The 22,662-nt window shown below is 43.9% G+C and overlaps 1 protein-coding gene across 2 annotated transcripts in view; it reads left to right on the top strand.

Annotated features, from left to right (window-relative positions):
- Positions 1–22,662, top strand: part of PLD1 (phospholipase D1) — a 184,241-nt gene that overhangs the window by 143,288 nt on the left and 18,291 nt on the right. For both annotated transcript variants that reach the window (XM_004704081.2, XM_045297437.1), the window contains exons 21-23: positions 4,409–4,522; positions 6,760–6,809; positions 19,090–19,224. In XM_004704081.2, coding sequence (XP_004704138.1) covers positions 4,409–4,522; positions 6,760–6,809; positions 19,090–19,224 — 299 coding nt within the window. The remainder of the gene's footprint in view (positions 1–4,408; positions 4,523–6,759; positions 6,810–19,089; positions 19,225–22,662) is intronic.

Raw genomic sequence — 22,662 nt, 5'->3', positions numbered from 1 at the left:
TCCTTTGAGACCTGACTTTCTGCTGCTACATCCTGTGTGCTGGTGGATTTTCAGTATTCCTCTAGGGTTTCACCTGGAAGCAAGGCTCAGGTGCTCTCTGCTCACAAGTCCATATCCTTAAAAAGAGGTAGGATCTGTCCTGTTTTCTCCCTGAAATTCTGCCTGAGGAAGGACAGCAGGTCTCTAGACCTGGGAAAGTGGACATGGAAGAAGTTAACAGGCTTAAGGAGGCTAGAGGGAATACTTATTTCATAGTATCAGTCTGCCACTGTGGTAACTGTTCGAGAGGGGACTCTGCATTGGGGGCATTCCAACATTGTCCCAGACACTTTGTGCTGTGGAGCCATATGATGGCTATTTTTAGTGGCTGCAAGATATTCATTGCTTTGAGTGGCTATCCCATAATTTAGTTAACCATCCCCTTATGACTGAACATTTCTTTTAAAATCCTAGCTGTTATATTTAGCACTGCCAAGTGAATTGGTGAATTTTGAAATGCACGCTTATTTCCCAAGAAGCCTGAGAATGTAATTTTATAAAATTGTTTCAAGCTAATTGAATGATTGCCAGCATGATGGTCCAGTCCCCTGGCTTCGCGCCCGATTGCTCCTATCTTGCCTTTAAAATCTTAAATAATTCTACCCTCTTGGAGCCCAGCCTCTTGCTCGGAGCTGATTACTATCATTTCTCTCACCCAAGGTTATAAGGCTGCACTGAGGGTTACAGCCCAAGTCCTCAGCAGCTGGGAACCATTGTTTTCCATAGACTGGATAAAGGAAACCATTTGGGCACATAGTTACATAGAATTTTGCTTCTTTGGGTCAAACTTGGCCACAATTTTATGGTTTAAAATTTCAGAGCCATTTTTTTTCCCTTCAGCAATGAAAATCTAAGTCATTTCTACTAGTTTGCCATCTACGAAACATCCGTTTAAAATGTCATGATTCAGCAAATCAAAACTACTATATTGTTAAATATATATATCTTAATAGGCAAGTAAGCTTTAAGAACAAGGCAATCTAAGTGTTCTAATTCTTGCCAAATACATTTGCAAAAGAACATTTTACCTGAAGACAGAAGATTTTGATAGGCACATATAAGTTCTTCATCTGGAAGTCTCTCGTCCTTTTAAAAAGCACAAGGATAAAACGGAGTCACTTCCTACAAACAGAATCATAGACAGAGTTTGAACATCCATAAGAAGAGATTTAAATGTTATAGTAGAATATACTCCCGCTGTTTGTTTGTTTGTCTGGTTGGTTGGTTTGCTCATCTGCTAACCAAGAGGTTGGAAGTACAAGTCTAACTCAAAGGCACCTTCGAAAGAAAGGCCCCATGATCACTGAAGACCCCTGGGAGCCCAGTTCTCGGACACACATGCATGGCCATCGGTCAGAGTCAATTTCATGGCAACTGAAGAACATATGTGTAGAAGAAAAGAATGCATATCTATTATAAACCCATAGGCCGTTTCTAAAAGAACAGAGCAGAAGCTAGTAATAGGAGTTATCCTTGGGGAGCAGAGCAGGGAGATGACCATATGAAAGAGAATATTTTTCCCACCTTATAATCATCTACCTCTTACGTTACTCACAAAGCATGTAATTTACTCTTTTAATATTCTGTGCAGTTTGAGCTCTCCATACTAGAGGACCCACAGCAACATTCCCCCAACTTGACCCCAAAGCAATGCCTCATTTTATTTCACTTCCAGCAATACTCCGTGCCTCCCCCATTCAAGAGTCCTCAACCATTTGAGATCAAAAGGCAGCATCTACCCAAGGACAAAGTTCAAAAGGGTTAGCTGGGAGGAAGTGGAATGAGGGATGTTACTTTGTGGGGATTACAGTCAATGACATGAAGCAAACAGTGTATGAATTTTGGAATGGAAATCTGATTTGTTCTGAACACTTTCACCCAATTTTCAATAAAAGTGAAAAACAAGTGGTCTCTGTTGGGCACTGCCAACAGTAGAAAGCTATGTGAACAGAGATGTGCTTCAGGAGAGCGTATCACAAACGGAGGCCGCCCACGTGCCTCTCGCTCTGGTGTAAAGCAGCAGGGCTCTGAGCAGATGTCGTAGCCCTCTGCCAGCGGGGCCCATAGATGTAGCCCATTGGAGTACAAAGGTTTTGCCTGAGAAATCAAGGATGGCTTGACAAGAGTAGGTAGCCTTGAAACTGACCCTGAAGTTGGTAGTTGGAGATAGGCGTCTGAGGTTTAACCGACAGAGGAGCCTAGATTCATATGTAGGAAGGTGCTGAGCAAAGCCAGCAGTCCCCGGTCACTGGAGTGGAGGGGATAGTGCTTCCTAGTGGAAGATGGTTCTGGAAAGACATGTTGTCAAATTTTAAATGCCTAGTTTAATTAGTTTGAAGTGTTTGATGCTGGCGAGGATTAATAGATGGCACACCCTTTCTCTTCTCTCCACGATCTTTGTTTATCAAGTAGGGGCATGGCAGGCAAAGAACTTGAATATTCAGCTTACTTTGAAAATACTTTTAATGTTTGATGTTTTCCCCCCCATTTTAAACTGTGTTTGCCATCTAGTGATTAATCCATGCCATTACAACAACCTACTTAAAACTCCTGGTTTCCTAGCACTGCAGTCAACCTCCCAGGTTCCCCATCCCTGCCATCACTTGTGCCCTGCACTTCCCCTGTCACAGGCCCTCCTGTCTACACACATAGTCACAAAGCTCTCAGGGAAATCCTGCCCTCTCCAGCAGTAACAATAAGAGTCACATGGAAGAAATACGTCAGCGTCCAGAATAGTGACATGAGAGAATTATGTAAGCATTTAAAAGAAAATGAACTTTGGAGAGTGTTATAAAGAGGAGTCCAAGAGTTCAAGGCCAAAGAGGCAAATGCTACCATGTAGATAACCCTGCAATACTAATAATCTACAAGTGGATGCACAGACGGACATGCAAGCTGAGTACCTGTGGAAAGGAGAATGGGGCTGGTCTGCTCAACATGCACAGGTTTGACAGAGCACGTTTTTCTGTATGTGAGGGAGCTTTAAAGAATTCATGGGGAATTCCATTATCTTCTCATCCAATTCTCCATGAACTTTTAAAAGAACCTCATTGTATGTACTTACCTGTGCTGCAACTATATCTGTTAATAGAGTAGAGCACACAGAGTTCCAGGTTCTGGAAACTTCTTAGCCATAGAAGTTTGAGTTGCTGGACCTGGGGACTCTGGAACATAGCTGTGGGGGACACCAAGGTCAACTGGCCTAATATAGTCGCCAAAAGCAATATTCTACATCCTGTTTGAGTGAGTAGTGGGTGGGCTCTTGAAAGCTTGTCATCAGTCATCTAAAGTATCACTATTATTGTCTCCCCATGCTGATCAAAGGAAAGTTAAGAAAATCAAATGTAAGTAATTAGCCCAGTGGACTGACAGACCATGTGAACTTCAGCCTCTGTGGTCCTAACACTAGAAGAGCTAGACGGAGGGTGGGGGGGAGTGGTTTGAATTGTTAAAGTCATTGTTGGTAGTCTGAGAGGTAAACAACTGCGGTGGGTGCACACGAGGGGGCTTCAAAAAGGTTGTGGAAATTTTCCATTCTCTTTTCATTCCATTTTTCCATGAACTTTCTGAAGTCTCCTAGTATAGGCAATAAAATACTTGCTGCTTCAACATTGTTAAGTGTACAGTTCAGTGATGTGAATGATGTCCGTCACATTGCTTGACCATGACCACTATCTGCATGCTTCCACAATCTCTATCAGTCGGACCAGAAACTCACTGCCCCCTCCATGCAATGTCCCTGCTCCCCGCCCCCAGAAACCACAGATAAACTTTGGCCTCTATACGGTTTGCTTATTCCATAGATTTCATATAAATAGAGCCATAAAAACGTCCATGTTGCAGCATGTGTCAGGACTTCATTTCTCTCTAATTATGACTTCTGCATTGGGTAAATATACTGGCTATTGTGTATATTTTTGCTCCTAAGGCCTAGACTCTGATAACTCTTTTACTCAGCAAGTAATAACGGAATGCCTACTGCTAGCCAGGCTACTCTGAGCTCGATACTGCGGCTACCATTTCTGAAAGGTTTACCTGCTTTGATCGCATCTTTTAAAACACTGGCTCTAAACCCCTTCCATGGGACCCCAGCAAGACTTCCTCCCTCTGCGTTTGGTCCTGTTATAGAGAGACAATAAGAACAATTCTGACGTGACTGCCAAATGCAGCTTATTTTTTCCAGGTTCTTAGAAATTGTTAGGTTGGATAGTGGCTTCTGGCCTCCAATCAGATAGGAAGCTCAGAAATGTGGGAGAGACCGCATTGGAGGGAGTCATTTGCCCAGTAAAGCCAGGTGAGCTTCTTGGATGTCGTTTTAAACATCTGCTTGATCTCAGTGGGTGAGTCTCTCTGTGTTTGACTTTTGCAGGGAAAGCCAGAGATACCGAGTGTATGTTGTGATACCGCTTCTGCCAGGGTTCGAAGGAGACATTTCAACCGGCGGAGGAAATGCCCTACAAGCAATCATGCATTTCAACTACAGGTGCCAGACTTCTCCATGGGCTGTTCTGAGCATCCAGTCAGTGTGAACAGGAGCTGGGGACGGGAATGCAAATGCTTCTCTGGCTCCATTCACCAGCGCTTCAAACATGTTCAGTTCCTTGGACTCTCTCAGTTGATCAAATAAAAATGAAGTCTAAAGTCATAAATAGTGGGCCAAGGACAGATGGAGCGTATGAAAGAACTAATATGCTCGACCCGCTCTGGTGTTTGTTGCATGCACACACACACACACACACACACACACACGGGTTTCAAACTGTGGAAAATGAAAAGAAAATGGAATTTTTGGAAGTTGCATGTGTGTATAGACAATAGTCTTGAATACATAATCATTAAATCGCCAAATAGTTACTTACCTTCCACGTTCTTTGCAGTAAGTCGAGAAAAGGGCAAATCAAGGGCTCCCGTGGCATGGCTTGTGGAGGTTGCCGTGCGAGTCTTTAGCATCCTCCCACGCTGGCTATGTCCTGATCGGACACGAAGCATGACGGTTCTCTCCCACCCCGACAATGCTTACTCTGCTTCAACTCTTCGTTAAATGTTCAGGGGAAGTGGGACAGCATATTTTCGATATTCGATATTCTGATAGTCATAGTCACACAATAGGCATCTTTGGGCCTTCATGGGCTCCAGACCTCCCCCGGGCTGGAGGCAGTGGTAGGAGGTTCCAGAGGGAGGGGCAGCCCTGGCAATCTCTCGGAGTCACTAACCGAGAAAGAGCTGGAGGCTTGACCTGGAGCCATAAGCAGAGCAAGCTGAGAGCATTGGGCAAGGCAAGGTTAGTTTCTAGGCCTGGGTACCAATTTTAGTTCCTACTGTAATCTCTAAGAGGTATGGAAGTGCCCTGGTTAGGCTTACACTCTTGATAAATCAGCGAAATCATTATATCTTAAAAGCCATTTTAAAAAAGTATCTTTGGCTTGTTGTCTTGTTTTCTCCCCAGAACACCTGTAGCTTCTCCTCTTTCTAATTAAGTCTTTCAGGGGCTGGAGATGTCCAGTGAGACCCTGCAAAGAGCCCCAGAGAGGATCACATGGGGGGTCTTAGCGGCCCTTCTCCTAGACCCCTCCCCCCACACGTCCCTACAGGCTCCCAGGGCTCCACTCTGTGCTCTCAGGGAATCTGCCTTGTGGTGACATTTTGTAAAAATTAAATAATAGATCTTCTTGGTTCTCACTGACTTCTGAAGCTTGTATCTGCTAGAGTTTCATGTACAATATATATATATATTTTTTTTAATTTCCTCTTGGGTTGTCTTCTCCTTGCTACAGTGTGAGGGCACATTGACTGCCCTTTGCTCTCTGTACATGGCTTGACGTTTTGCCCATTTCTGAACTGATCTGATTTATGAAATGACAAACAAAGCTTTTCAGTGTTAAAGTGCTGTCCTGATGCTTAATTGGCTTATATCTCCTTCTTTTGCCACTCTAATATTGTTCTTGGAATGTTGTCAATTGTAATTATTTTCTATGACTCTTTCCTTGGACTTGAACCAGCTGAATGAAATAGCATGCTTGGCTTTTGTTCAGCAACCCAAACGATAACCTTTTATTATGCAAAAAGCATCTCTGTCTGCTGGCATCATCTTCAATAATCTCAGCGATTCCCAGGCATAGGTGTATTTTTAATTACTCTCCTAGAGCAAGCAGATGGAGCCTAGAATTCTTGGTTTCATTAGTCTTTGTCATTCTTCAACTGTTATCATCTCTTGGAAAATGAAAGTCACTAACAGAGACTGTTACTAAAGACGAAATTACGGATACAGCTCAAGTATAATTGTTTCTCAAATTTCCAAATTATTCTCCACATTTGCCCTTTTTGCCTCTGCAAGCAATGTGATTCTGAAAGTGTTTACCATTAAGTCTTGAGACCTTCTAAATGTATCTCTGTGGTCACTGGATTTTCTGAGAGGGAAAATTCATTCATAATTCATCTTTTCTCAATAGCTTCTTTTCCCAAATACTAATATTAAAGTTATAGTTTTTTCCACCTTCTCACCTCCAAATAACTCCTTTGTCCCATCGATAACATCAAAGTGATACCATCAAAGTGATAATTTTCTAGCTTTTGAAAATATATGTAACCTTGTCTCATGGAAGCCCTTGTCTTTTACCTGAGTTGGCATTATAGTTGGCATTATATTCCATTTATATCTGGGATCAGGAGAGATTGTTTTTGAAACCTTCATAATTGTTTCTTTCCTTTAAACATTTTCAGAACCATGTGCAGAGGAGAACATTCCATCCTTGGACAGCTGAAAGCCGAACGTAAGTAACTGTTTCTCTTTTCCTCCACAGTTACTTTGTAGATATAATTATACATACTATACATTTAATTAAGGTAACAGAAATAACCAATATTTTCAGATTCTGCTTATATAACTTTCTTCACAAGCTATATCCCAGAAAACATTTGACAGAGAAAAATGATTCTTATCAAAGTGCCCAATCCAGTGTTTAAAACTCTGAGATGTGCGAGAGACATTAAAAAACCAAAAACCACTGTGAGTTGGCATCAGTTCCAATCATAGCATGGTGGCATCAATTCCAACTCTAAGCTGTCCTTTATAGGACAGGGTAGAACTGTGGCTTAAGTGCTCCAACACTGTCCATCCATCTTTACAGGTACAGGCAGCCTCACCTTTCCCCACGGAGTGACCGGCGGGTTTGAACAGCTGGCCTTCTAGTGCACAGCCCAGGGTGGAAGCCACAGTGCCCACGGGCCCTTGAGAGGCCTGCCCACTACCCCAGAGTTCATTCTGACTCCCAGCAACCTTTTATACTGTTTCTGCGGCTGTAAAACTTCATGAAGTTCTTTCTCCCTCGGAGCTGCTGGTGGTTTTGAGAGGCATCATTGAAACAGAAAGGGAGGGGTTTTGTTATTTATTTGTATAATTGGTTATTGTTAGGATTTATTTCGCTATAACCATTGCTTTGACAAGAGAGCCTTGTAAGGTCCTGCATGGGCAGGCGCCTCCTCGTTTCTTCCTTCACCTCCTGGAGGGAGGGTGGGCAGGAGGCATCAGCTCCTCCTCAAAGATGGAAAACAGGTGCAACAAGGTCAGCAGGTGGTTGGTGCTGCCTGGTGTACAGAATTCTCAGGGGCTCACCACCCTGCCCTTTAGTTTAGGGGGAAAGCAAATCGTAGATGCATTTTGCCACCAGTACCATGTGAGTAACAGCCCTGGTGGCTTAGTGATTGCTTGTTGGGCTGTGATCTGAAAGGTTTGAGCTGCCTGGCTTTTTCCCCTCTGAGGGAAAAAGCCAGGGCTTTCCCCCCCTCCCCCCATAGAGAGATATGCTCTCAGTAGCCCAGGAGGGGCGTTCTGCTTTGTCCAGTAGGGTTGCTATGAATCAGCATTGACGTGACTGCAGTGTTTGTTTTGTTTTTGTATATTCAAGAGAGAAAATGGTATTAGAGGTAAATAATAATACTTTTTTATACAACACTTTTCACTTCTATGGTCCTTCATACTTTTAAAAGGCACTTTTTCAAATACCTTGTCATTCTTCTATATAATTCTTCACTGCAATACAAGGGAACTTCATAAAGTTCGTGAGAAAATAAATGACATTATCTTTCAATTCTCTTTTCCCATGAGCTTTTGGAAGTCACTTCCTGTGGTATGGCTATGGGTTTGTTTGCTTGTTTATTTATTGATCGCTCCCTGAACTGCTCCTAAGTTTGGCACATAGTAGGTGCTCGGTAACGGTGTGTAGCTACGTGACAGATAGGGATGGATCCACAGGACGTACAGAGGACTAGCACCATGCTTCGGAGTCCGTGTGGTGTAGTAGGTTAAGGTGGGAAGGCTGACTGTAGCTCAGCCGTTTGAAACCACATGGAATGGAAGGAGGCCCCGAGTGTTACAGCAAGATTGACCATGACATTCTAGCTGCACTTCTGGGCAAGTTCACGCTGCTGGCAGTCTGTGACGCAATAAAAATTCTTCCCCAACACCCTGATGTAAAGGCATCCATTCTTCTCCCACCTTCTTTCGTTATTGACCAACTTTCACACACATATAAGGCAACTGAAAATGCCGTGGCTTCGGGCCAGCACACTTTGGTCTGCAAAGTGATCTGTTTGCCGTTTAAGACTTTAAATGGATCCTCTGCGATGGATTTTCTGAAGGCGAGAGGTTGTTTGGTGTTTCTGATTGTGATTGTGAGTCTAAGTAAAGTGAAATCCGTGACAAGTGCAATCTTTTCTCCATTTTGCATGACATTGCTTATTGGCCTAGCTGCAAGGATTTCCGTTTTCACTATGTTGAGGAAAAGTAGGCTTTCACCATCCTTAATCAATATGCTGAGCAACTAATCTGAGAAGCTGAACTGTGTGACGCATCCAGCATCCTGGCTGTCACTGTCCATGAGAGAGGAGCGAAGGAGAACTGCAAGGAGCTATCTTCACGTGGCAAAAATGACAAGGATCCAAGAACCAAAGACTGGCAGTGTTGCTGAGTACTGAGAACTCAGACACTGCTTCTGTAAAATGGTACAACCACCATAGAAAACTGTATGGCGCTTGCTTAAAAATCCAGAGATAGAGATATGTAGTCATCTTACTCCTAGGTGTGTGTGTGTGTGTGTGTGTGTGTGTACCTGTGCAGGTATATATGCAGAATATGAGGGCAGAAACATGAGTAGAAGGATGCATACCTCTTTTGTTGCAGCATTATTCACAATAGCAAAAAGATGGAAACAAATTAAGTGCCCACCAGCAGATAAATGGATAAACAATGTGGTCCATCCATTAATGAAATACTGCACACACTTATCAAGAATAATGAGGAGTTCACAAACCCTCTCAACTATGGATGAATCTGGAGGAAATTCTGATGAGTAAAATAAGTCAGTCACCAAAGTAGAAATATGGTATGGTTCCACTGTTATTAACACAGAGTAAAAACTCCCAGAAAGCAAAGTATTTGCTGGTTAGTGGGGATTATAGGCAGGGAGAGGGGAAATCAAGCTCTAGATAGTGGACATTTACTGCTGTTGGTGACGGGAATGGCGAGACCAAGTCTAGGTAAAGTCAGCACGCCTTGACCCAGGACATAAAGACAGGAAGAAGTACACGAGAAAGGGACCATGTCAGTAAATTCCATACAAAAATGTATGGAAAATATTTTTTAATATATTATTTTTAAAATAATATATTTTTTCCATAACTTTAGAAGCTTATCCCCCATATATGTGTGGTTACATAAATATGTGTAAATGCATAAATGTGTATTGAAAGGCATATTTGAGTAAATCTATGTGCATTTATAGAGGTATCTGTAGTCATATATATGTATGTGTGCATATGTAGTTACTGGATATATATCCATATGTATCATAAGTAGCACAGTTGTGGAGGCTTATTGGAAATACCCAAACAACTCGAGGGAGGGTTTACTGGATTAAAAGCTCCAGGATCCTAGTCTTAGTTTAATCAATTGGCATAACAGTTTACAAAGAGAATGTTTTACATCCTGGTTTGGTGTGTAGCCTCTGGGGTCTTAAAAACCTGAGTGGCCATCTACGATGAAATTACTGGTCTCGATGCATATGGGGCAAATGAATATGAAAGAAAAAAAATGTTCAAAAAAGAAACGAGTCCATCCATAATCCACATGAACTACCGTCGCATCTAACACGAGACCAGAAAAAGAAAATGGTGCCCAGCCAGTGGCCATTGCGTTGCTGATCTTTCCGACCAAGGACAAGGACACAATAGAAGGTCCTGGACAGAAGGGGAGAAAACTACAGAATGAAACTCAAATTTCTCGAAAAGGCCAGACGAGCAGACCTCCTGTGCGGTCAAGGAGAGGGCGGTGACCACGAGGAAGGCCCCCCAGGAGGTGGGTTGGCACCGAGGCTGCACAGTGGGCTCAGCCTGGGAAGGATGGTGAGGGTGGTGCAGGGCCGGGCAGTCTTGCTCTGCTGTGTGCAATCAAGTCACGGTGGGTTGGAACTGACTCAGCGACACCTACAGATCAACAGAGATTGGAGGAACCCCCAGGCCATGGCCCTGAAATTCCCCTTAAACTTGGAATTGCAGGTTGTCTTTCAACCATATAGTAGGTTGGTATATGAAATAAGCAAGGTCACCCAGGTGTAATGCCTTCCCTGAAACAATCAGGGCCGTGAATTACAGCGCTAGCTCTTTGAGTCATCGCCTTTGTCACGCCCACCAAATAACCTTCATCGTCCTGATGGTTAGGCACAGGAAAGTGAGGGAATCTATTGACTGGATCATGTGTACTCATAGTCCATAATGTGTATTCAGCTGTGAGTGATTGCTGACAGGGTTCGTTGTGGTGGCCACCCTGCTGGGAGTGATATGAGTGAGCTATCTCAGACACAGGACGGGGAGTGGGGGGGGGGGGCATCTCTACCTACGAAAGAGCAGAACCGGGGACTGAGCGTGCCTTTTAGACCTTGAGACTCCTGCCCCTTGAGACTCTTGACTCAGAGGGCATCTGCACCACCAGGGGAGCAGCCACCGAACCAGGAGGTAAAAGATGAGAGAGAATATGAACCTTGCGGTCCTCACAGCAAGTAAAGCTGGGTGCTTTGGGGCAGGAGGCTAGCTTGTAGAATGGGGTGCCCCTAGGCACTTAACTGAGAGAGTTGGGTTTGGTGATTCATGGAGCCGGAGCTGAGTGCCTCCAAGCTGAGGCTGTGGTAGAGTGGCCTGCCCTTTGGGCATTCAGGAAAAGCCTCCAAAGAGCTTTGTAGGAGCCCTGGTGGCAGAGTGGTTACCCATCAGGCTGGGATCCTCAGGGTCAGCAGTTTGAAACTGCTAGCAGCTCTGAGAGAGAAAGACTGGGTGTTCTCCTCTCAAAAACAGTTCATTTTGGAAACCCAGAGAGGGCACTATGAGTCAGCACTGACTTGATGGCTGTGAGTTTGGTTCTTTTGCAAAGAGCTCTGTGACACTGTTCAGACGGGAGACCAGGCCAGGAGGCTGGGGGCCAGAGAGAAGCCTGCCTACTGGAACAACAGAGAAGAAACTGTCCTGACGGAACAACTGTACCCTGAGCACTTCTCCCCTGAATTGCCACCTGTTCACTTTCCTAACCAGCCCCATCCTTGTGAGCATCATCTGTGAGTTCTGTGTGGCCATTGCCACGGGTGATGGGGCCCAGCTGAAGAGCAGAGACACGGCATACATGAATGCTCAGAGCAGCATCTTTCGTGATACTAAGCGAAAATAAATCAAATGTGCTTTAGCTGATGAGAGGATAAATAAAATGTAACATACATATATCCAGACAACGGAATATTATTCAGATGTAAAAAGGCATGAAATACTGATTCATGCTACAATGCTGCAGTGTGGGATGAACTTTGCACCCTGCTCAGTGGAAGGCACAAAAGGTCACATCTTGTATGATTCCAGTTATGTGTCCTGTCTAGAACCAGCAAGTCTACAGAGAGGGGGTAGGTCAGCAGAGGCTGTGGAGAGGGTGGCATATGGAGATTCCTAATATGCACGGGGTCACTTTGGGGTGATGAAATTGAGACCATCCTGATGGCACAGCTTTGAGAATGTACTAAAACCATGGAATGAGACACTTTACAAAGATTCGTTTTATGGGATATTAATATTCAAATGATCTGGGTCATTTAAGAAAATACATTAAGTGTGTGTGTGTGTGTGTGTGTGTGTGTGTGTGTATAACATTGGTGTTGAGTGTTGAGGGTTCTTCACGGATGGTGCACTCCATCTGAAATCTTAGGGACAGCTAGAGACAGAATACATGCCTGCCACCAATAACAAATAGTGCAGGAAGTAATAGCGAATTATATACAAAACAGAGATTGGCCGGAGCCCAGTCCCTGTCTCCATTGGCTAATGGCTAGAGGAGGAAGATGCCAGGGAGTGACTCTGAACAACAGAGGGACAAACAGTGTGGAGAAAGCCGAGCGGCACTGGCAGGTGGCTTGTGAACAAGGCAGGGGTGAGGCCATCACTCCTTTTCAAATGTCAAATCAAATTCCGTTTCTCCACAAGAGCAATGTCTTGGACTTATTATAAAGCATTTCCTTTGACTCTGGGCCCTTCCTGCCTTTGCCTATTCAAGGAGGAAAATTGGATTTTTACATAAGAAGCAATTTCACAGCTAAGCCCTCTTATGAAAAGACTGCCGCATACCCTGGGGACCAGTCAGCATCAGGCTTCTCACTGAGGAAACGGTTCATACGCCAAAGATGGGAGGAGAGATTGCTGACATCATGCCCCTTTCTGAAGTACAATGTTGGATTGTTGGTTTTGTTTTCATAAATGTGTGGTGGGTTTTAAATACATGTACCAGCTAATCTCTAATTGGATAGAGAACCACAGTGGTGCTACTGTTTCAATTATTTAGAAATAACAAAACTGCTCCTATGAATATGTTACGATTCCTGGAGGGGGAGTGGGGGGAAGAGTACTCAACGGCTATTAGTGGCTATTATCAGATCGTCTAATCTTCTGGGGTTGATTGTTTATTTTAAACCCTTTACATTTTTTATAAGTCTCTGAATTATAGCGTTTTAGCAGCCAATTTAGTGGAATTTAACACAAGGGCAAGAAATAGTCAATCAGGATTAAAAATGTACCTACACCAAGTGCTACAAATTTTTAAGGAACAAAAATTTGTCATAACTCCAGAAGCTCCTGCATGAAATGTTCTTACAAGTATGAAGAACCTAGTGTGTTGGATTTCTCACCCTGTGATGCACATGGCACCGATATGCATAGCAGACACATCCCAGAAACCTACGTAAATCTCCCGATTCTGAGGTAGCTCTGATCTTTGTGATACTGTATCCCCACCATACCACACTATCAAGGGGGACATTCAACCCCCTGTACTTGTCAATATGGCTCTGTTTGAAAATAGAGGTGTTCTTCTAAAATAGGGGTGTTATGTTATTAATGAGGTAGGACCGGAATAGGATGGGTCCTCAACCTAATCACTCCTGAGAAGTAGCTAATAAATAGAGCAGACTAGGTGTGCATACGCGCACACATGCACACACACAACAGATGCCCTGTGAGAATCGTCAGCAAGTGAATGAACACCAGCCGATGCTGGAGACTAGAGAAGAGGATTCCCACAGAAGGAATCAACATGAAAAGATACTGGTTTAGACCTTTAACCCCAAGAACTGTGAGGAAACAAATGTCTGTCCTTTCACACTACCGACGAGGAAGCCGTATTAACAAGCAGTGACACACAGACCACGCAACCTTGCTGAAAGTGAAGGGGACTTTATCTTGCTGACGATCAGGATTACATCCTTCAGTATGGATTACAACCCAATATAAATGAAACAAAACCCTCAGAACATCGTGATAAGCAGCAAAGATTTCATCTTGCTTGGATCCGCTCTCAACGCTCATGGAAGCCACACTCAAGAGATCCAGCAACGCATTGCAGTGGGCCTATCTGCTGCACAAGACCTCTTTAGAGTATGGAACAGCAAGGATGTGACTTTAAGGACTAAAGTGTGCCTGGTCCAAGCCACGGTATTTCCCATCCCCTCGTATACATGTGAAAACTGGACCTTGAATAAGGAAGACCACAGAAGAATCTATGCATTTAAATTTTGATGCTGGTAAAGAATGTCGACAGTACTATGGACTACTGGAAGAACAGACAGACCTGTCTTGGAAGAAATGCAGCCAGAAGGCTCCTTAGAGGCAAGGATGAGGAGATTTAGTTTCATGTACTTTGGACATATTATCAGGAAAGACCAGTCCCTGGAGAAGGACATCATGCTAGGTAAAATAGAAGGGCAGCACAGGCCCTTGGCAAGGTGGTATGACGTAGTGTCCACCACAGTGGGCTCAAATGTAGCTCATTGTCAGGAGGGCATCGGCTGGGCGATGTTTCCTTTTATTGCACACAGGGTTGCTATGAATTAGAACTCAACAACAAAGATAAGCTCCATGCTATAGTTTGGAAGCCTCCCTGATGCCCTCTCCATAAATTGCTTAAATATTCCTACTTGCATACTCTCCTTTCTTTCTCATAGTTTTTTCCTTCCCTCCCCAAAAGATCCTGGTTAACTCCCGGCATCCTCACTCCACAAGCAAACACAGCCCCTGTCTCCATCACCAGCCTTGTGCTCCTTTCTGTTTCCTGAGCCAGCTTTCTTTGCAGAATAAAGTATCCGTGGAAGCAGCTTCAAAGTTTGCTGTTTTCTTGTTGATGGTTTCATTCCCTGGGGAGCTGGGTGTCCCCGTGGCATCTGCGAGGCTGCGTGTCCATTCACCCCCAAACGTCCACTTTCTCATTAGCACCCGCCAGTGTCCTTGAGACTTCTGTTGCTGGTGCTAATGGTCAGCTGGCTTTTATAAACAGTTTTTGTCATTCCCCCAAAGTTGATTCATAGGAAAAAGTGAGTAGAAAGTCCAATGGATTGTGGGCTGTGAGGAGCTCTCACTTCTGGCCCATTGTGTTGCCGACACCATTCAGAATCAGTGATCTTGGAATGGCACGAGCCTGTACCATTAGAAAGGGGTGAATAACTGCATCAGGGAAGACAGTCTCACTAATAACAGTGTCACTAATCTTTAAAAGTTAAAAAGCTTATTTTGAAATAACCCATAGAAGAATTTCTAGAAGCATCCATATGTCTCCCTCCCTGATTCACCAAATTTTAACATTTGACCCCATTTGTTTTTCTCCTGAGCTGCTTGGGAATAAGTTGCGGTCATGATTTACCTCTAGATACTTAAGTGTGTGCTTACAAAAGAAGCAACAACAATCCCCCCAAAAGGCATGCTCTCCATCCTCTATAGTTTGATTATCAAAATCGATGAAACTAAGACGGTTATAGTAATACCATTATTACCTAGTCTGTGAACCTAATGGACATTTTATCCTTTTCTTGAAAATGTCCTGATGGAAAAATGGCAGGGTGTGGCCACAAGAGTCTATCTGGACTCTTTTCTCGAAGGTAAGTCAGAAAGTATTGCTATAAGGCTTAGGTTCCAGTTCATAAATACATGTATTTAGTGCAAACACAATGTGTTTCAACAGGTCTCTGTGATCGGTGGATGGCTGCCACCAATTCTCTCAGTAATACACGCCGTAGTTTCATGACAGCACCTTAAACAAATCCAACCACAGCAGGGGCTTCCGAGGGAACCCGCTGGGCTAGTTCAACGGAAGGCAGCAAGCGCAGCTCAGAAGTTGTGTTGACGGTTGGGGGGATTCCAAAGGGGCTAACATGATAACATTTCTCAAGTTCCTAGGACAATCACAGGGACTTACTCGGAATAATTTTTAAGGAAATTGAAAATTGGGTTCATTAATGAGCAAAAGGCCAGAAAAGTTGTACCAAAAAACGTTTCTCCTGATGAAATTGTGCGTGCGTATTCTTCAAGGGTAGCACGGGCTGTCCTGTGGGAATTTCATTGGAAAACTTCACCCTTTCCACCCTACAGCTATATTCTTGCCCCTTCACGCTTTTATTGTTTTTGTTTGGTTCTTTTGTTCCTCAAACTCAAGAAACACAGAAAAGGAATAAGATTTGAGTCCCGCGATGATGCTCAAACTGCCATTTTGCTGTGGTGTAAACGACAAACCACAGAATTCTTTGGCAAATAGGAGAAACAGCCTTCAGAAGTGGATAGACTTGGATGGAGAGAAACAATAACTTCATCTTTTGATATTTTGTTGAAGGCAGGTTTCTATGATGTTAGAGCAATACTGTTTGACTTACCACAAGGTCATCAGTTCAAACCCACCAACTGTTCTTGGAAGAAACTTAGGTTCTCTGCCCCCCTAAAGATCTATAGCCTCTGATTCCCTGAATAGGATCACTATGAGTTGATGACCGTGGATAATATAAAAGCAAAGTGGCAAATGTCCAGTTCTAAGAAGCAGGGGATACCTGTATAGACATATGCACACATTATACAGATGGAGTAGATGGAAGAGGAATCTCTAGGGGGCACAAATGGCTGTTTGAACTACTAACCCAAAGGTTGACAGTTCAAACCCACCTAGAGGTAACTTGGAGGTAAGATGTGGCTGTCTGCTTCTGAAAGGCTGCAGCCTTGAAAGCCTCAGAGAGTCGTTCTGGTGCAGACATAGGTGTGGACATGAGAAACTCCTGGATGGGAACTAACATCAGCAACTCATGCCATTTAAGCATGTGAACAAAAACCAAACCCACCTCACCACCATCGAGTTGATTCTGACCCAACCCTGCAGCTCAGAGGAGAGCTGCCCCCGAGGCTTTCTGAGACTGTGACTCTTCATGGGAGTGGAGAGCCTCGTCCTGCTCTTGGGGAACAGCTAGTAGTTTCAAACTGCAGACTTGCAGTGAGCATCCCAGCTCATAACCCACTGTGCCACCAGGGCGCCTACTTGAAAAAACAAACAAACCGAGCTGTCATCGAGCCCATGCCGACTCATTGCGAGCCCCGTGAGTTTCTGAGACCGTAACTGCTTATGGGAGTAGAAACTTCAGGCTTTCTCCCATGGAGCTGCTGCTGGTTTCGAGCTGCTGACCATGCAGATCGCAGGCCAACATGGAACCACGACATCACCGGGGCTCCTTTATGTGAAAAAAGTACTCTTCACTTTCCACTGTCTTTGTCGTTTTATAAGGATTGGATGCTGAATGGTGTCAAAGGCTTTCAGCATCTGTTGATGCGCCCCCTCGTTTTCTTTCTGGATTTATCAATACGATGTCTTAAAATAATGGAGTTCTTCTTATTGAACAGGATAGCAGAATTCCACCCCAGGAGTGGAGTGCTATTTTCTTGCTGCGTCCCTCTTCTCTGAAATCTCTATGTGCCAAGGCTTGGTGGTAACATGGCCAAAGCGTAGCTTTGGTTGCTTATCCTAGGTTGCTTATCAGGCTATGGGATGCTGCTGAAGTGGAACCGGTGGGAATCTGCTTGTGACAAGTCCCCACAGAGGCCCCTATGCACCCTGAGACCCACTGGCCTACTCTATGGCCCAGTGTCCAGTTGTTCCAAATGAGAAATTACTACCCGCCAAATTATTTACTTTAGCAAAACTTGTGCTAATTTTTTAACCGATTCCAGTAAAAAGCTGCTTTGTATCTTACATTTTTTAGATAGTAGATCATGACCAGCTGCAGGAAAGTAGATTATACAGAATAACCAAAAGGTAAAACATTAGCTGTGGACTGAATTACTCACTCGCTTATTCATCTTTTTTGAACACTGTGCAGTGACTGAGGATGCAAAATATATAATACTTGCTTTCTGAACATTTTCTGTACAGTAGGGAAAATGAAGGCTTATAAAAGTATTTACAAAGTTAGGTATTAGGTATTCTACTAGAGATATTTTTTCTAGGAGTTGGGTGGCCATTGGAGGGTTTAAAAGTGCAAATGCTTTTTGGATCAGAGAAGATTTTTAGAAGGAGGTATTGCTTTAGATGAAGGATCAAATTAATGTTAACTCATAAGGAAAAAGAAGATTTGTAAGCATCCTATTGACATGAGCCTTTGCAAAAATGCATATTGCACCTTCAACTCAACATTTGGCAAACACGGGTCCCAGCTTTTTCATGTACACGGAGGATGGTAACCTATTTGTGGAGGAATCTCTCTCTCTAACCTATGACCGAGTTTCTGTTCCAGGCCCATAAACTTAATAGAAACACTGAATAGAATCAACAATCATAGAAAACATTAGTAATAAATGGAAACTTCAATAAATGGAACTATTAGTGTGCTTCTCATTCTCAAATGGGTGGTGGTGGGAGGGGGGCGGGAGAGTTATATTCCCTTTCCATTAGAGTGGCTTATTTCCACTCCATTTAGTCTCGGTATCAGACTTGGCTTATCCAGGACCACTGCTTTGTGGCAGAGGGACTGTCAAATCCTGAGACTTCCACTCTCGTGCGGGGTGGCGATGACTGACCCTTGGTATGGACCGCATCTTCACCTGTCTCGCTCACACCTGCTACTCCTTTCTCTGAGGGGCATTCACTCGGGTCAAATGTAGCGAGCAGCCTCGCATTCCCTTATGTTCGTGATGGAGGAGGAGGAAGAGGAACGGTTAGAAATGCCCAGCGTTGTGATGGACTCCGTGTCTGTAAATTTTAGCTGCTCTTTGGGGCGGACTGTGCTGCCAAGTCTGTGTGCAGCCGGCAGTCTTGGCACACATCTTGCATTGGATTTAACGGGCAGCAGGTGCCAGGCAAGACAGATACGAAGGCTGCACTGGACCTTGGACTGTCCACTGTGGCTTACCTCTCGCCACCATTCTTCAGGAATCACCTGCCAGGTCACTGAAGTGAAATGTTCATAGGTGGAGGTGCTTAATGGCGTAAGGGTTAGAAAGCATTTCATGATTAGGAAAACAGGTATCTCCATGTGGCTCACCTATATAAAACTTCCTAGACAGCAAAAGTAGATCTAGGGGGAATGCCAAAATTAGACATCATATGTATATATAATACACATTCTATCCTTAAGAACCTATTTAAGTAGCATATTTGTTCTGCACACTGACACTTCCGGTGCTTTGCGTGAATTTAAGAGTGACGCTTGGTTCTCGTTCTCCCATGCACAGTTGGCAATCAGTGGATCAACTACATATCGTTCTGTGGCCTCCGAACTCATGCCGAGCTTGACGGCAGCCTCGTCACCGAGCTCATCTATGTCCACAGCAAGCTGCTCATTGCTGACGACAACACTGTCATTATTGGTAAGTGGAGAGGGCTTGGAACTTGAGCCTATGTGAAAACCTTTCTTGTGATTCTTACCAAGCCCCCTCTGCCGTTGCAAGGGGCAATCGTGGAATAACACATTCCTGAAGCAATTGTTTTCTCTTATATCCTTCCCAACCCCTGTTTTTCATGTGTGAAGAAACAGAGGTGCTGAGCCACCAAACAGCTTTTGTGCACTGTTACAGTCGCCGGAGGCAGCAGCCTAACCAGCCAGCCAATCATCAGTGTGCTTTCTTATGGGTCTTTGATTTCTAGTTTGACGCCAAGGACCTGGTTTCTGGGGATTAGGAGGACAGAGAGTGCATCGTTATACCTCATGGACATAACTGTTCCCCCAGCTCCAACATCATGCAAGACTCACCCAGTGTCTGAGTTTTCATCGGGATGTAGAGGAGACCAGCTTTAGACAGCATCAGATAAAACAAAACTCAGTACCATCTAGTGATTTCTGACTCAGTGTCAGCTTACAGGATGGGGTAGAACTGTCGCGAAGGGTTTCTAAGGCTGTAAATATAAAACCTCCTCTTTCTCCCATGAAACCACTGGCAGAGTTGAATGCAAACCTTGTGGTTAGCAGCCCAGTGTATAACCCATAATGCATCGCCACTGGGGCTCCGTGGGACAGGGAGAAATCACATATTAATAATATAGTGGTGTTATTCCGGGTACTTTAGATAAACAAATCCACAGAAACTCATGTAGAAGAGAGAGTTTTATATAAAGCGTAAGTGCACATCAAGAAAACATCCCAACCCAGTGCTGCCCAAGCCCACAAGTCCAAATGTCCAACACCATTCCACAAAGTCCTCCTCCATCTCACAAAACACATGCAATGATGCCAACTGCAGGAGGAAAGCTGAATCAGTGAATGTGTAGGCATCTCAGCGCTGGCAGGGGTCTCCACATGGCTGCTCCAGCACCCAGGGCTGCATCGGGGGAGGCCCATGTGGCTTCTCCTTGGGGATGTCTTGCAGGAAGTCAACCTTGCCAGCTGAAGCAGGGAACTGCTAAAGCAGCTGCACCCTGGTGTGACCATCACAAAGCAAGAGACCCAGGAACTCAAAAGGCCAGGCTGACCAAGCCACTTATCCCTCAGCCCTTCAATTAACCCCACATGTGTTTATCAACCAGGTTGGCACAATAAACTAAGTCCCTCAGTAGTGTATTCTTAAGGTTTCCAATGGCCTATGCCCATTGACGGGTTCAGAAGAGTGTCCTTGGGCGTTCTACCAAGACAAAATCAACTTGACAAGAGGGGGGTTCAAGTTGTGCTTCCTTCTTTCATACACATAGAAACCTTCATTTTCTCATCACTGCATTGTGTTTCCTTCTGGTGCTATGCTAGCTCACACCGAAAGAAAGAGAGTAACCATCACCCACTGGATGATGGAGTGGGTTGCTGGAGGGAGTGTGTTATCAGAGTTGTGATATGAATTGGGAATTCTGCTCATCAGACTTAAATAGGGGCTTCCTATTCTTTTAGAAACTAAATGTTCCGGAGTATCCTGAAAGGTTTTGTGTGTGTGTGTGTGTGTGTGTGTGTGCGCGTGCGCGCATGCACGCTTTAAATATGGCTTTTCTATCTATTCTCCACTAGAAAAAAATAATAATAACTCATATGACAGTAATGATAGTGTCTCATCTACAGCATCATTTAAGAAGAAAGGAGTGCTGAAACGTTGTGCCAAGTATGTGTACACAACAATAGTGAGAGATTCTTCGAGTACAGGACAATCAAGAAAAATGTCTGGTTTCTTGACTCACTCGTCATATAGGGATTGACACTTGGAAAGAGGGTGTAGGGGGCTCTACACTCCATAGAGCAGGACAAACGGTTTTTAATCAAGGCCTCATTTCTCTCAAGTTGTTATGCCTTCTTCTCTAGAAGCCAAACCTCAGGAGATTTTTGATAATAATTTTGACCATGACAACAGAAATGTAAAAATACTGATGTTTGTTGAAACACAAAAATAAACAAAAAGCCAAGTACCATATAGACTCGTGGATAAGCTGAGTTTTTCAGCACATTTTTGTTGCAGTTTCTGTGGTAAAATTAGGTGCCTCGGCTGATATTCGGGTCGGCTTATACGCGAGCTTATGCGGTAAACTTCATTTGATCTCTTCAACAAGCTTTCAGAACGCTTGCAGTAAAAAATGTGTGGCTAACCCTATTCCCTTTTTAAAGAGCAGTTTGGCTTCCAGCCTGCTTTGCTGCACCGAGAGTGTACATGCAAAATCGTTTTCAGAAGCAGAGCTAACAGTGAAATATGATTGTTGAGTTTAATTGAGCTGTTTTCTAGAAAGGCTACCTGGTATTTTGAGCTAACAGTGAGCAGTTTTGAACACACTTCTTAGCCTCTGTCAGAAACCGGAGCTGTGGCTTGGGCATATGAAGAGGTCAGAGTTGTTAGTCTTTAGAGGCTGATTTTCTTCTTCTCTTTCTCAAGACCAGCATGACTAAAGGGCAGACTCCACCTGCCCCCACCCCTTACCCCCTCAAATCCGAAGGCGCTTTTGTTGTTTACCGCAATGGAAGCTTTATGAGTAAGTGGGTATGTGGCTGCTGCAGCTCAGCAGCCCTGTTTGCGTTATAAGACAGAGAAAACTGGTTCAGATTCTTTGAGAGTCGTTTCAGAAGTTAATGTGACAGGTGATGGACCAGTACTTAAAGGTATGAAGCAAGATATTTAAAGCCTTAGTTTAAAGAAGGCTGTGGTAACTTCTGATTGATTTGTCTAACGTGAGAAACTTACGCCAGAATGGTTGACTTAAGAAAAATGAGTTATTATCTATCTTTATTTTTTCTTCTAAGGAGATCACTTGTTTTCTCTCATTGAAAGTCTCTTGTGTACGGCTTCAATTATTTGTGACCATGCATGGGCCTGTGCGTCATGGAATCTGGTACCAAATTTAGTTTTTATCTAATCCATTTTTTGGATTTGAATTTCAGCAAACTAAGATTTGTTTTCCTTAAATTTAACAAACAAACAACCCCAGCATTTATTTTCCTGAGTCAGAATCTGTTTGCAGCAACTACAGTCAACGCACACGAATGCCCATAGAGAGGGAGCTCTGCGGGGAGGGCCATGTCCTCCACCGATTAAGCGATTCCTTACCCTTCTCTCTGCTTCTGTGCCATGGGAGAAATGGGCAAACAAAAGGTGGTACCACCTTTTTGATTAAACTTTAATTTGGAGAAAAATACTGCCAAAAATGGGAAAGAAATATAAAGAGAATAATGCATTCTGGGTTTGGGGGAAACAGGAACATGAAAGAGCATCAGAGAAGAGTCAAGTCTCTCTCTCTCTCTCTCTCACACACACACACACACACACACACACACACAACTTTGCAACTTTTTGTGTGGAATGAGGGCCAGAACTTTTTGTGAGATTCAAGGAAACATGGACATCAGA

The sequence above is a fragment of the Echinops telfairi genome, unplaced genomic scaffold, assembly GCF_000313985.2.
Source record: "Echinops telfairi isolate 266 unplaced genomic scaffold, ASM31398v2 ScPeMD7_7420;HRSCAF=8458, whole genome shotgun sequence".
In the NCBI taxonomy this organism is placed as follows: Eukaryota; Metazoa; Chordata; class Mammalia; order Afrosoricida; family Tenrecidae; genus Echinops; species Echinops telfairi.
Note: the sequence above shows the minus strand (reverse complement) of the source record. Positions and strands in the feature narration are given on the sequence as shown.